This window comes from Anguilla rostrata, chromosome 3, assembly GCF_018555375.3.
Source record: "Anguilla rostrata isolate EN2019 chromosome 3, ASM1855537v3, whole genome shotgun sequence".
In the NCBI taxonomy this organism is placed as follows: domain Eukaryota; kingdom Metazoa; phylum Chordata; class Actinopteri; order Anguilliformes; family Anguillidae; genus Anguilla; species Anguilla rostrata.
The window spans coordinates 56,088,070-56,102,192 of NC_057935.1; the positions used below are offsets into that span (position 1 = coordinate 56,088,070).

General features: G+C 44.6%; 1 protein-coding gene across 2 annotated transcripts in view; it reads right to left on the reverse strand.

The window, feature by feature from the left end:
• Window positions 1-14,123, reverse strand: part of col4a5 (collagen, type IV, alpha 5 (Alport syndrome)) — a 53,877-nt gene that overhangs the window by 30,475 nt on the left and 9,279 nt on the right. For both annotated transcript variants that reach the window (XM_064328446.1, XM_064328447.1), the window contains exon 2: window positions 387-446. In XM_064328446.1, the coding sequence (XP_064184516.1) occupies window positions 387-446 (60 nt within the window). The remainder of the gene's footprint in view (window positions 1-386; window positions 447-14,123) is intronic.

Below are 14,123 nucleotides of genomic sequence, written 5' to 3' on the forward strand. Positions count from 1 at the left end.
AAAGACCTACCTGCTTCTCACAGTTGTGTTGGGATAATGTAGATAAGATGCTTTTCAAAACAGGCGCTCTTTGATTTTCATCCAAAGAACAAGTGAACCGTGTGACTCAGTCCATGAACGTGCTCACCACAAGCAGAGGCTCAGCTCTGTTGTTACAGGTTTGAGGCTGGGTCATGCTATTAGCTGACTATGACTGAAAGTGGGCACGGGCAAGGTCAAAACTGTGGTCGAGTGACTTGCACAGGCATGTGACTCCTCGTGGTCTTGGCTACCTGCAGCAGCAGTGTCCTGTGTGTCCTCCGGACTGGGACTGATGGCCGGAAGGACCGATGCGGGGGGGGGGGGGTGATGAGGCCACACCCAGGACGGGTGTGTGAGACACTCACCTTCGCTCCTTTCACTCCACTGCAGTCACAGTTCGATCCCGATACACAGCCATGGCAAGCCTGTCAGGACAGACAGAAACACCGCCATTACATAAGCTTGATATACAACATGAAAGAGAATTTCTCCCCTTATTCCTCCTTACGAAAGTAGCACAGTTTCAACTCTGGGTTCCCACACAAGAGCTTAATGGTACAGCAGTTCCTCATTCATTAGCTAGTACAACTGAGGTGCCGCTTTAGGGTTAGGTGTACACGACTGCCAAAACCATTACGCTGATGAAGGTTATGTGCCGTAATCGTCCATCAGCTAAAAATGTTCCATGCAGATCTTTCATGAATGTAGTTTCCACACTAGGGCACAGTCACATTCAGAGGGCATTTGGGTAATTTTAAGAGGTTCTTAGCAACCTGTCCGAATCAGTTTTGCGAATGGGCTCCATGCGATTCGAGACAGAGCTTTCAGTTTCACTATCCCCAAGCTTTGGAACTCCCTTGGCCAGCATATCTGGGATAACAGCAACATTCATACTTTTAAATTGAACTCAAAACCAATTTGTTCAGCCCATCTGTAATGCTTGTGTGTTTTTTATAAATTTCCCACACACTGTATCATGTACCTTTTCGGTACATTCTGTGCAGTAACATTGGGTTTTGAAAGTTACAGTATATATAAAATGTCATGTCATTACACCTAAATTCTGCAAATAGTTCAAATATACATGCCAACCCTCACTTTCTCTTCTTAAATACTCATCTTTCTTTACCTACACTCCTCATTGTAGCGTCTGCTAAGTGTACGTACTTGACCAACTGATGAGATTAGTGCTTCATCATGCATGAAGGTACCATGTCTACCTACATCATATATTTTCCTGATAAAATCATCCTAACAGTATGATAAAAGATAATGTTTGATATTAGTTGCCTTTTTTCCCCCCAAAAGTGTATCTTCCTTTGCACTGTTAACATATAACAATATTAAATTTCCCCCACCTAAGTTACTATCACCTCACAGGAATTTTTGCATTCAACACAGGCTTTCTGTCTGTCTGAATGAAAAAGGTGTGGCATTCAATGCAGGCCAAGAAGTGGTTTTAAAGTGGCATGGGTGTCTCCTTTCAAATGTACTTGGCAAAAAAAGCAAAATGAATCTGGATGGTTTGCTGCAGGGCAGCCCATAACTGCCCAGAGTGAGGGAGGTCAGTTCAGGAAGAACAGCAAGAGAAAAAAGCTGGTAGGGAGTAGTCTGTACTATACTGCTTTATATTTGAAAGTGGGTTATGGATTATGGAGCTGATTTTGATACTGATCATATCCAACACATGATTTTCTTTAGTCACCAATGAAAATTTATAATTGGATCTTAAAAAAGAATTGTGAAGCAGCTGCTGGGCAGCTCAGCCTGTTCCAGAGTGTAGGTGGACCCCCATGGTCTGTTATTGAATCTGGACTGTGGACCTGGTCCACAGAGGGAGGGCCAGAGTGACTGTGTCTCACTGCTCAACAGTGACCCCTGCTGGTAAGGCAAGTGCCCACAGTCTACTTCCCCAAACTTGCTCAAACTGCCTCAAAATGTCTTCCTCCAACATGAGCCAGCACAACTTGTGGACTATAGAAAAGAACCAGCATCTTATTTCAGAGGAGAGAATGCACCCTCCCAAATAGCAGGGGTTTCAAGAAAGTGTGTGGCACCTAAAAATATAATGTGTACTATATATAATAAGAAAGCTGAACAAAAAAGCAAAAGTATAGTTCTGAGGTTAATTATGAAAATCATAGTCTTCTGAAGGGTCAATTACCCAATTTTGCTGTATTAAACCCATTTCTTTTAAAAGTGGTGCCTTATCAGTTATTTTTTCATTCATCGGGAGAACAATCAGTTTTTCCTGAGTATGCTGAATTTCAGGTGTTGTTGAACTGTTCTTAGGAATATATTTTAAATGTGCATTACAAAGAAATGATGTTCAGGAGTGTGGTGCAGTTTCCCATACAAGCACTAGGTGGCACTAACATAAAAAGAGAACACCTGCCTATCCCATGAGAGCTGGGAAAACACATCAGTCTCTATTTGTATTCCATTGTAATCAGGATCTAACTTAAGCAAGATGTTCAGAGACTAGAAAATGTAGTTAAATTCAACCCCACAAAAGGAAAATGGCCAAATAACATCTGGACATCAATAAAAGACTTGTGCTTGTTGAAGTCACTGTTTTGTTTGGTTCAGGTTTTTATAATAAAACAATGACACTGGCTATGGCCGCTGGACCAGGATGCGCACAGTAACTGCAGGTGGCAGGACCTTTCTAACTGCCCCAGTCCTGTCTGCCAGGTCACAATCAGGGGCCAGAGGATTGCGCAAGCCTGTCTCCCATCTGTCTCCCATTTCCCGTACAGAAATGCGAGTTGAACTGGATGCCATAACAGCATGTCTGTCTCACTTTCCCCTGTCTACAGAGAACTGCATTTGTATAAACCTGCAGAAGAAATAACCAAACTCTCCATGGCTGCCAGGAGAGTGAAATCATTTGCCTTTGATGGATTATAACACTTTTCTAAACTAAACTATCTCTCAGAACGAAACAGAGGCTCCACCCTGTGCAGGTCAGTCCTCAAAAGGCTGCTTTAACAGTGCCTAATGACCCTGGACTGTTTCAGCTCCAGATCATGCTGAAGAGGAGGCCCTCGAGTAGGAACGGTCCTTTTCAGAGGGGGCACCCAAGCAGAGACAGGTCTGGATAACAGGAGGGCCACAGCCCCACTCCAGCACTGAAAATACTCTTCCCCCACTGCTCACAGCTTTTGTCGTTTTGTTTTTGTATCAGTCCCATTCTGCACTTCCCATGTTTTAGGACTTTAGCACTATGGACAAAAACTGCCAGAAGGCCAGGTCTGACTGAGGCATACAATCAGCCCTGAATGAGACTTTGAGACTCATCCAATACAGTTCACAGTGTAGACTACGTAGAAAACAACAGTATGTACTGTAAAAAGAGTCATATATAAAAATATGGGTTTCAAGCGTCCTGGCCGGGTAACATACAGTATACTGCACACATACTGCAATGATGCACCCCCAAATACCGTGTGACATTACTGAAAACAGGAAGAGTTCAGCAGAGTTATTCCTTGTTTCATCATAAAGGCAAAGCAGCATAGTACCTGCGGCAGACTGGACCCATGTGATCAGTCTGTGTCACCTGTGCGGGGTAAATAGTTGTTGAGCTCTGAACTGCAGAGGGAAAAGAAGCTGTTGCTGCCTATCCACATTTTGGAGGACCTTCCAATCACAAACATTTCTGATAAAGACGGCGTTCATCAGCGACCCCGTCTCCTGTGTTTGGACTGAGAGTGGCTAGCCATTCTGGGGGTCTGCTGTCTGAACGCCCTCTCAGGGGGTCCAGGAGAGGGCTGGCGGTGCCCAACATTCCTAAAAAAAGCCGTCTATACTTGTCACCTATGCAGCGCGCGTTGCCAGCTTGGCACTCGCCCTGTAAACACAGCCTGAGAGGAGTTCATTAGCGCCGCGACGTGCTGAAGCGCTCGCTCTCTTCTCCTGTCCTCCTCCTCCCCGTCTTCGTGCCTGGACCCTCACCTAGCTTCAGTCACCTGTCATGCCCCTTATCCTGCCAAACACACGGCGCCCTCGCCTAACCGGCGAAGGGAAGGCGGCTGTCTGCGCGGCCATACCCGTCGCGTGCGCGAGCTCAGAAAACGCTGTCCTCTCGGAACACGTCAGGGCGCGAGGAGGAGCGGCCCCGCCCTCGGCCTCCCCCTCGGCCTGAAACCCGAGCCGCCGTGTCATCACAGCCGGGGCCGCCCTGGCCGTCTCCAAACCGACACTTCCGCCGCGAGCCTGCCGTGGCTGGCCGGCACGCTCAAATGCCATCGGTGTCAGATTCAGTGGGGGAGGAGGAAGTGGCAGAAAGACACGCCAGCAGGGCTGAGAGCGGAACCAGGTCAAACGCTGAGGACATGCCGTTATAACGAGCGTAATAATTACAGGGGTTTCATTAAGGCTGGGCTGAGCTGAGCTGGGAACTTTAATGTGGAAGCCCACATTAGCAGTGTGTTTGTGTGTGTTAGCATGAGGCTATTAATGAAAAAAGTAGCATCAACATGATGAGCTACATAGTGAGAAATGTGCTGGCTAAGGATATTCCATTTCCCTTTTATCTGTCCGAAGGGTCAGAAACAGAGGGGCGACTTAGCTCATGCAGCAGGATAACCACGTCCAATCACAGTTCAGCCAGTCATTACAATGAGAGAAGTAGCTGGGATGAGAGTCCAGTGCCAACTCCCACTAGCTGACAAAGCGAGGGAGGTACCTACTCCCTGACCCCAAGAGCTACTGTTCCTTGTACTGGCTGGTCAAGGAGTTTTCCCTTTCACTAGAAGATCAGCTAGTGGGAGAATTCAGTAACCTTGAATAGTCAGAGACAAACGGTGAAACTACACCTGAGAGATGAAAACAGGCCTGTGTTCTATGCAGTCCAGCTCTGTACTTATAAATCTGCTTTCTCTTCACACGAGTAGCTTCATTTAATTGGCTTAGTTATACTCTATAATGTTCTGGATGCATTTAGGACCATATACTTAAAATAAAATCTGAAACACAGCAGTCAGTTTGAGTACCTTGGTCTTGAGCTTTTATCAAGGATCTGTCAACCATGTAGACATAAGTGTCAGTACAGGAAAATAACAAAAGATTTGGGGGAATCTACCAGTAGACCTACTACTATGGCCAGGCGAAATAGTGGGACATTTATTTCTAGTTCATTCCTGCATTTTCAGCAAGTCTTAGAACTTACAGTTCCCTCCCACCCTTTGTGTCTCCAGTGTCATGTGACTGTGCTGTAATAGGGACCTGTATGTGTCCCACAGATGCTGCCATGCCTGAAGGACAGACACTGCCTGTGTGCATCCCACAGACGCTGCCACACCTGAAGGACACTGCCTGTGTGCATCCGACGGACACCGCTAGGGCACAGCAGCCCCACAGACGCCTGCAGCTGCGCAGCCGCATGTGAAATCTCCCGGGCTGTTTACACAAGCGCGGGACCCGATTAGCGTGATGCGCTTCAGATGAATGTGGTCTGCTCCCACGCCCAGCTTCGCCGCCGGGGCAGATAATCGAGTGAAGATCAGTGAGCTACAGCAATGAGACCCACGGCTACGTGCCCTTTGCCCCCAGGGCAGTTATGCCTGGGGCACACCTCACTGGCTAGCTGGTCTAGGCTGGGCCCCCCTGCTCACTGTCTAACAGACCAGGCCAGGACACAAGGGCAATGCATCAGGATCTTATCAGAGCCACTGCAATGGAGCCCAGAAAGCAACTGAGATGTCTGCTCAGCATTCCATATATAATAATAATAATAATAATAATAATAATAATAAATTTAATAATCTGTGCCACAAAGCAGGCAAAACTTTAAAATGTAATCTATTAACACCCACCATGCAATCTAGTCCCTGCTCTGCTTCTAAAACCTCACACTTGGGACTCACCAAGCGCAGAAAGTTGTTTATTAGTTAGCATAAATTTGTCCAAGCACCTTGCATGTCGGGGTTTGGTCTGATTTAAGAGAGGAGTAAAGGGTAAAGGCATGCGAGTGAGGATTAGCAGGGCGAGTCTGGAATTTCCCGCACCATCAAAGACTGATGATTACACACAATATCACAGACACACCCTGCCCTTCTCAACTCAGAGGTACTGCACACTGTGCCACATAAAGCACTGCACCTTAATCCCACAACGACCGACTTCCCAACAGTAAGCCATGATTTAAGGGAGAAAATCTAATTTATTGCCATTAGATTAAGAGCCCAACACTATTCACTGAGGAATGGTAAATAAAAACCATGGGTTGCAGCACTGACCAGTGCTTCACGGATGGATCAGCATGTGCTTAAAGCTTCATTTTGAGCTTTAAGGATTTATGCCATGACACCGACTAATATATGCTCTTTTGTAAAAGTATATCTTTTTTGCCATAGCAACTCACAACACTGAATGCTAAGTATACTCCCGGAATGTTCTGGAATAAATTTCCCAACACTGAGACAAGTAAATACATTTTTATACACAGCACAAAGGACCAACTCATTGAATCTTAACTGCGCAGCATTAGTGCTTGGCTTGGAAATAAATTAATCCTGTGTCTGAACATCAGGAAAGACCATCAGGTCCTCAACAATGAACCAGCATTAACCAGCATTAAGATGTTTGTCTGAAACATGGAAAAGATACGGATGGCATCCATGCAAAACCAGAAGCAGAAGTCTGTTTAAAGGAGACTTGGCAGTTGAAGAGTGGGAGAAAGCCAAATTATAAAACACCAGAATTAAACTAGCATTAAGCAAAGAGAAGGAGGTGCTACATTTCAATATCTGATACCTGGGGCTAATGTACCTATTTAGAACACAATCCATAAACCCTGACAGAATATATTTCACATTCATGAAATGGTTTTCTGTAAAATTCTGAATTCTTGTGATTTTCTGAATACGGTTAGCACCTCTGCTGATACACACAGGGGCCTTAAAATGCAAGCTTTTTCCAAAGAAATCCAAGGTGCCGACAGCTGCCTTTCGCAAAACCATATTATTTTTGGAAGGAGATGCAAAGTGAAGTGCCTGTGCTTCCCCCTTTTCCAGATTCTTTGAGCAGAGTGTGGGTGTGCACCATGTGGGATGGTGACTTACTGACAAACGCGGGGCATCCCCCTCCCCCCTCACTCCCCGTGCTGTTTGTTGACTGTTCAACAGCGGAACAGATCTTAGACCTCCACCGTGTCTAGGTCTCAGAACACGGAGTTCTCACTACAACGAGGGAACCGTGTGCTTGTGCGTCATTGCTCAGCGTTAACTCAGTATTACCTGTTGTGATTTACAGATACTGATGAGGAGGAAGACAGCTATCACAACACGCCTCCATCTCCAACACTCAAAAATTAGCTGAAGGCAAAATTCAGTGCACTTTTCTCAAAAAAAAAAAAAAAACAAGGTGTTATTTTGTTAAAAGCACTACAAAGTTAAAAAGCGCACGTCTTTAACGTCCGTACTCTTCCACTCGGAGGTGGTTATCGGATTAATTTCCGCACCGCGGTGCTGAAACAGAACCAGCTGGCAGATTCCGCTCCCAGGGGAAGCCCGACTTCGGCATCTGTTAACCCTGATCCCGCGCCAGGGCGCGCATGTGGAAGCACTCAGCGGCGTGAGCAGCCGGGCGTCGCGGGAGGCTCGCGGCAGCCCAGGGGTGTGCGTTCTACGCGGGGATTTCTCAATGAGCGCGGGCCCAGAGGCCTGTTTGTTTTCAAAGCCCTGATCTGGACTGAGGCAAAACAAAGCGTAGAAAACGTAGCGGGCAATGCCTTAGAGACAAGGCAGAGTTTTAAAAATATCCTTTCAGAGTAAAATCCACAACGCTCCTAAATTCTTGAACTGCACTTCCAAAAAATTTAAACTGCATTTACTTCAAGCTTTGATGCAAACTGAAATTCCAACACGGTGGCATAGCTGTCAGTTAGATATCAGTTTTTTTTGATGCGGTGCACAAAGAGCACGATTCTTATTCCTGTGTAAATAGCAACTTAAAAACAGATTTAGAAAACAATGATTCTAATATTGATCTTCTTCCCTAACATACGAGCGTCAAAACAGGGAAAATAGTGTTTTTATTACATTAATGCAAATAGATATATACTGTATGACTGGAAGCCAAATTGCCTCTAACCTGATTTCTAACTAAGTTCGACCCAACTCGTTGACTCCTCTCTGAGTGGTTTTGCTGAGAAATGTGCCTGCTGGAGCCATTCTGCAGTAACATCAATGCTGGGATATTTACAGGCCCAAAACAAAAAAAATGGTGGTAGTAGTGGTTCTGGAGGAAAATACAGTCCTAGCTTTGTTTAAGTCAAGGCCTCTTAACCTCGATACTTCTATCTGCTCAGAAGGAATTCACATCTGCTGCTGGCCACAAAAAGATCAAATCTAAAGCAAGGTCACCTCAGATAAATATCAGGGTAAAATGCCACAGATCAGACTAGTACCGAGAGAACACTGTAATCTAGTCTGTTTGCAGTCAAATTAGACAAAATGCAGATGTGTAAAGACAGAACACATCCCGAATATATTTAGATGAAAGTTTTGTTAGGCCTAGGTATGTGCTTGTGAGAAACTTGCAAATATTTACATTTTACCTTCTCTGCACACACAGCAGATCTGCTGTGCAGCTGCAGTCATACATTTCCTCCAGTACTTCCCAGAAGACATTGATTGCAGTGATGACCACATGAGGGCAGTAAATGGAGACACAGAATAACCTCCCAATAAGGCCTCAGCTGACATTACCAAAGATTTAACACAGACTTGCCGGTCTGTAGCAGTTTCCTTTTAGAAGACCTTCTGGCAAATCCAGCACTAGCAATAGTTATGATGTTCCATTCAATTTGTGAGCAAAATATGCGGTTGTCACGGGTCCAGGTTTGATAATTAGCTGACTAGTTGTTAATTACCAACATTTTTGGGCACATATGCCCTTTGGAATGAATATGTTGCAGTGGTTAATTACACTGGGTTAGTTGATGAGTCACTTGTTACTGGATAAAACTGTCAACTAAATGGTGAAAAGAAAACCAACCTAGAGTGTATGTCTCCAGCTCCATGTTAGTGAAACACTGCTATAAATGAAACCTCAAAACCATGTTCTCAATAACTCACTACCTAATGTACTCCAACAAAAAATCATTGCTTGTAAAATATGAATATCTTCTCTCAAGGTAACCAGGACTCTGAAACCAAATTTGGGACTGAACCAATCTGATGCAGATCTAGGTCAGACGTGTTCACCATGTGACCTCACACAAGATTTTCTTTCATCCCCAATGCTGCTTCAAAAGGCTTAGGTGGCAGACTGGTCCCAAAGTGAGCGTGTTTGTTCTGTACAAAAATCTAATGTCATTCATGACCAGGAATGTTGTCCACTGTCTTTGAGAATCTTCATTTGCATTGATATGAACTGCTGAAATAGCACACAGACTCGTACCTGCCACAAAAGCCTATGAAAAAAACTATGAAAGTTTTTTTTTTTTAATGGGCATTAATTCAACATTATATGAAGGTGAACTCTACATAAGGTGAAATTACTACATATTCATAAATGTATTTCACAGTTAATCATTTTTAGGGTACCCCTAACTTATAAACCTGTGACTTAGTCAACATCTAAAGGTATGACTACAGCAGTAAAAATCGGTGGACCATAGTTCACATTTACAAGTCCCGTTTGACTGTTTTTAGGGAAAACATCAGGAAACTCGCTATCTGTAATAATACATTTTCCACTCTGTGTTTTGATCACAGTAAACAGACTTCAGTCTGCGCTGTACCAGCGCCAGGCTCTGAGATTCCTGCTCTTCAGTGCGCTCTTTCTAGGCCGGAGGAAGCCTCGCTGGGCTGTGAGAAAGGCGGCAGAAGAGGCCGGCCCGCAGCTGAAGCATGTCCGCAGATAAAAGGCGCTCCCCTACCTTGGCGACCAGACTCGCCGCTGGAGGGGTCAGGACAGGCGCGCCCCCCTCCCCTGACTCCCACAGCAGTAACACTCTCAGATATGTGAAAAATGTCAGCGGCCGACCTACAGACCCCTGTCTGGATCCCTCAGCTGTGGCTTGCCGTACGCACAGCTCCTCCCGCACCTCGGTGTTCAAACACATGTTCACACACAAAGCACACGCATGCACGTACGCATTTACGCACGCGCACACTCCGACACGCATACGCACACGTGCAGACAACCCGCACGCATACGAACATGTACACGCACACACATACAGGCATGTCTTCACATGCAAGGTCACACACAGATCCACACATGCACACACACAAAAACTTATGCAGGCCTTACACTCTCTCTCTCTTTCACACACACACATAGGCACATACAGTACGCATACTCTTGTGCTTAAATCTCACACACATGCAGTACACACACACACACACACACATTAAGTAACAAACATTGCCAACTGAATATTCCCAAACAATTGGCCTTCATCTCTTCCCCCACGACTCCACAGGGCCCCATCACTTTAACTGTGTACTGAAGGTAGTGCTGCCAGACTAAAACCGTGAGAATTAGGTTAATTCAAAAAGCAGCTTTTCCAGGATTCACAGGTTTTTGATCTCTTTCCCCATCACATCAACAGTATAGAGCGAGATACCTTCAGTAGCTTTTCGAGAATGTCTTTCTTTCATTAAACTAAAATCCAAAAACACTAACTGAAGACAAACTAGCGGGTCACTCCCCCTACAATTTCACCATTTCAGATCCATGAAAGGTACAATACAACACTATACCTATACTTTTCATCATTTTAAGTATGCAATTATCTAAAAAATTGCTTAGGTGCTGTGCCACTATTTTCATAGTGGTGAGGCATGCTATGAAAGGAGAGTGCAGCCCACCTTGTGTTAGATGCTACAGAACCAAGATAATTGCTTAATTGAAGACAATGCTGGGATGTAAACTGAAACTGTCTGTTTACATGACAGGTACCAAGAACTGGAGGAACCCTGCAGTGGAATGTGCCCATCCCCTACTATGATAATTACTTAGGGTACTGAATTTATAATAAGAAACTTAAACCTGTTCATAACAATGTGATTTATTAATGAATATTCAGGCTTTTCTTAAATTTGAGTTAAAATAAAAAATAAAAAAAACCCGAAACACCAGTATCAGATATGCACAGTTGGTTTCCCTTAGGTATTAGCTTACTGATTCAAAAATTTAAGATGCCCCATTGAAGCCTTGTTTTGAACTCAACGGATTTAAAGAGGGACTTAAACATCACTGTTGTTCTAACCTTCCTTTCACTTTTCAACTCTCCGTTTACTTCAAACAAGTTGATTAAGTGACAAAAGTTCAATAATTACATTTTTATGGCTCATTTGTGTAAAGTAATAAAAACGATGCAAGTGATAGTATAACTGACTGGTGTAAACCTCGGACTGGTAATGTCACGTTGCCAGGTATCCCTTTTAAAATATTAGTTTACCTCCAGTGGTTCTCCAGTGCACCACTAATTCAGCCTATGGAGGAACATAAACCTGGGGCAGTGTTTCAGTCTGTCGGACCCATGATTTGTGGAGGAACGCTGGTGAGCTCCCAGGTCTCGGCACAACATCAGTGCTCTGGGAACGTAATTGCCCTCGTCCAGCAGAGAGCCAGCGCAGACGCGGTTCACGTGTGCCACGGGGGACTCTGTGTTTCCTCTCGGATCTCTTAATGGTAGAAACAGACCCGCAGGCTCCTGGCCCGGACTACCCCTGACGAGGGCAGTTCCGTCCCGCAGAGTCATGCCAGAAAGCCTCCTCCATGGCCACGGATGGAAAGTGAAGGCCTGCTCTTTGTATCAGAGGGTTTTTGCAATGACATCTCTTATATTACTATATGTAAGCTACGCGTATGGATGAAAGCACATGTGCATTCACAAATACTACATACACGTAATGACTTCTGCTCTCATTGGCCAGAAAATTATTTAGTGTCTGGATTGCACACAGAAGCTGATCCACGAAGCACGTGACATTCTGAGCCTGAATCAAATGTATATCTTAGGCATGAAAAGCCACTAGATGACAGGGACGTGAGCGTGATGGAGAGATTAGATATGTGAAAGAACATTGTGAGCAGATGTTTAGAATCAGGAGACACTGAAACGAGGGCTGAGCAGAACAGCCTCTGCTGTACAGCGGGAGCTTTGTTATGAGGGCACTTTGGAGCCATTTTGGCTCACTCCATAACTGAGTTCATTCAGGTGTTACACACCTTCAGGTCCTTGAAGTTCACTCAGACTTGAGGCACACAGGGACTGATTTGTGGGACTTTAGATGGATGGTTCGAATTGTCCTCATCAGTAGCCCAATTCGGTAAAGGAAATCTTCAATAAAATAAAGACTAACATAACTGTTTATGTTTAAATTATATGAATGACCCTCAAGGTTGAGCTGAGGGTGTTGTGGGTAAAAGTACGATAGCTCCACGTCCCTATGGACAACATTCCCGCCATGTGAATAAACACTGAGCTCAGTCCTTAAATACCTGTGCTGATGAGGTTCACAGGTGAGGAAACCGTACGTTAAGCTCGCGCTGCTAGCCAGAGAGGAACGCAGTCTGTAAAACCTCTTCCTCGCTTCAGCGTTTATCGCCCATCTGCACAAGCCCAGCCGACTCATTCGTCCATTCAGGAGAGAGCCCGGGAGGCGAGAGCACACCTGCGTCAGGCGACGGCCCATTGTCTCCATTATCTGCGCCTCCCGCCGCAGCTACCCCGCCGCCCTCCCGACAGGAGATGGCAGATTAGAGCCTCAGACATCAAGATGAGCCTTGAATTCAACCCCGAATTCCACAACAATAAATACTGTTTCCAACGCGAGTGCAACACATCCGGTCCGTCTACCCGAGACCATAAATTAGCTGTATGCTCAAGTGATTCATTACAGAGATGGAGAGAGAGAGAGAGTGAATGAGAGAGAGATGAGTGATAGGAGAAAAAAAACACTAAACAGCCTCTGAGTAAACCACTTTTACAGAGGAAGGAAAATTCTGCTTCTATTGCGAGAGCAGAACGGGGGCAGGACCTGTGTGAGCTCCTCACTCCAAACCCCCGCCAGAGTTGTGCAACATTTTGGTCCTGACCTTACGATGGGTTCATTGCCTGTTCCGTGGTCCATAGGTGCACTACCACAGCCATTGTGCGAAAGAGAAATCTAACACTCTTGTCTCTCTGATTGCAGACCATTGTGTCTTGGCACAGCTCCCTCCAGGGTGAAACACGCCCTTTCGGGCGTTCTGCATAAGAGCACAGGCAACCTGAGCCTAAGAGACAACAAGATCCACAGAAGCACTTCAAATAAAATGATTTAGAAAACAGGTCGATGATCAGACAGAACTGGAAGAGAGACTACGCTTGTTTCAGTGCATTGGGGCAGACAACATTTTTCATGGTGTAACAACACTTCATGTTCTACGTTTCTCAATAATACATAACACAATCATATTGTGATTTTACAACACACCACAGGATGTATGCATGCATCTTAATGAATGCTCTTTAATGCAGATGCCACTTCAAATGGAGAACTACTGTAGACTATAACAGTATAATATGTAGACATACTATAAACTGTAAACACCCCATAAAGTACTGTTATAGTTTCCATCAACTTTAGACTTCAAGCTTCATGTCTTTTTTCCTATTTTCACTAAGTTGGTGCTCTACCTACAAAACACTTCAGGCAAACAATGAGACATGTTAAGAATTCACAGAGCCGAGCGTGCAGCAACACCAAGTGGTACAAAGTTAAGACTAAAAAATCTGAAATAAAAACAAGCAAAGTCAAAAGGCCCTTTTTCAGCCAATTGTTATTCTTAGCCTTTAGCAGTTGCGTTGAGCTCTGCAACAAGATGAAAACCAGTTTTTATTCTACTTTCAGATGCACTATGTGAGCCCATTCAACAGATGAGCAAAAACAAACAATGAAGCCAAACTAGCTAGCTAGCTCTGATGTGTGTATAACCACTGTTAAGCATCTGTTTTCTTTTATATATCTGCGTTATAAAATAAAAGTTGAGCAATGAGGTAAAAGAGACCACAATATTGTTATGGCTTGTTAGTGCAGTATTACGTAGGTATGATGCACTGTCGAAGTTGCAGCAAAATTTAATTAGAGAAGAAC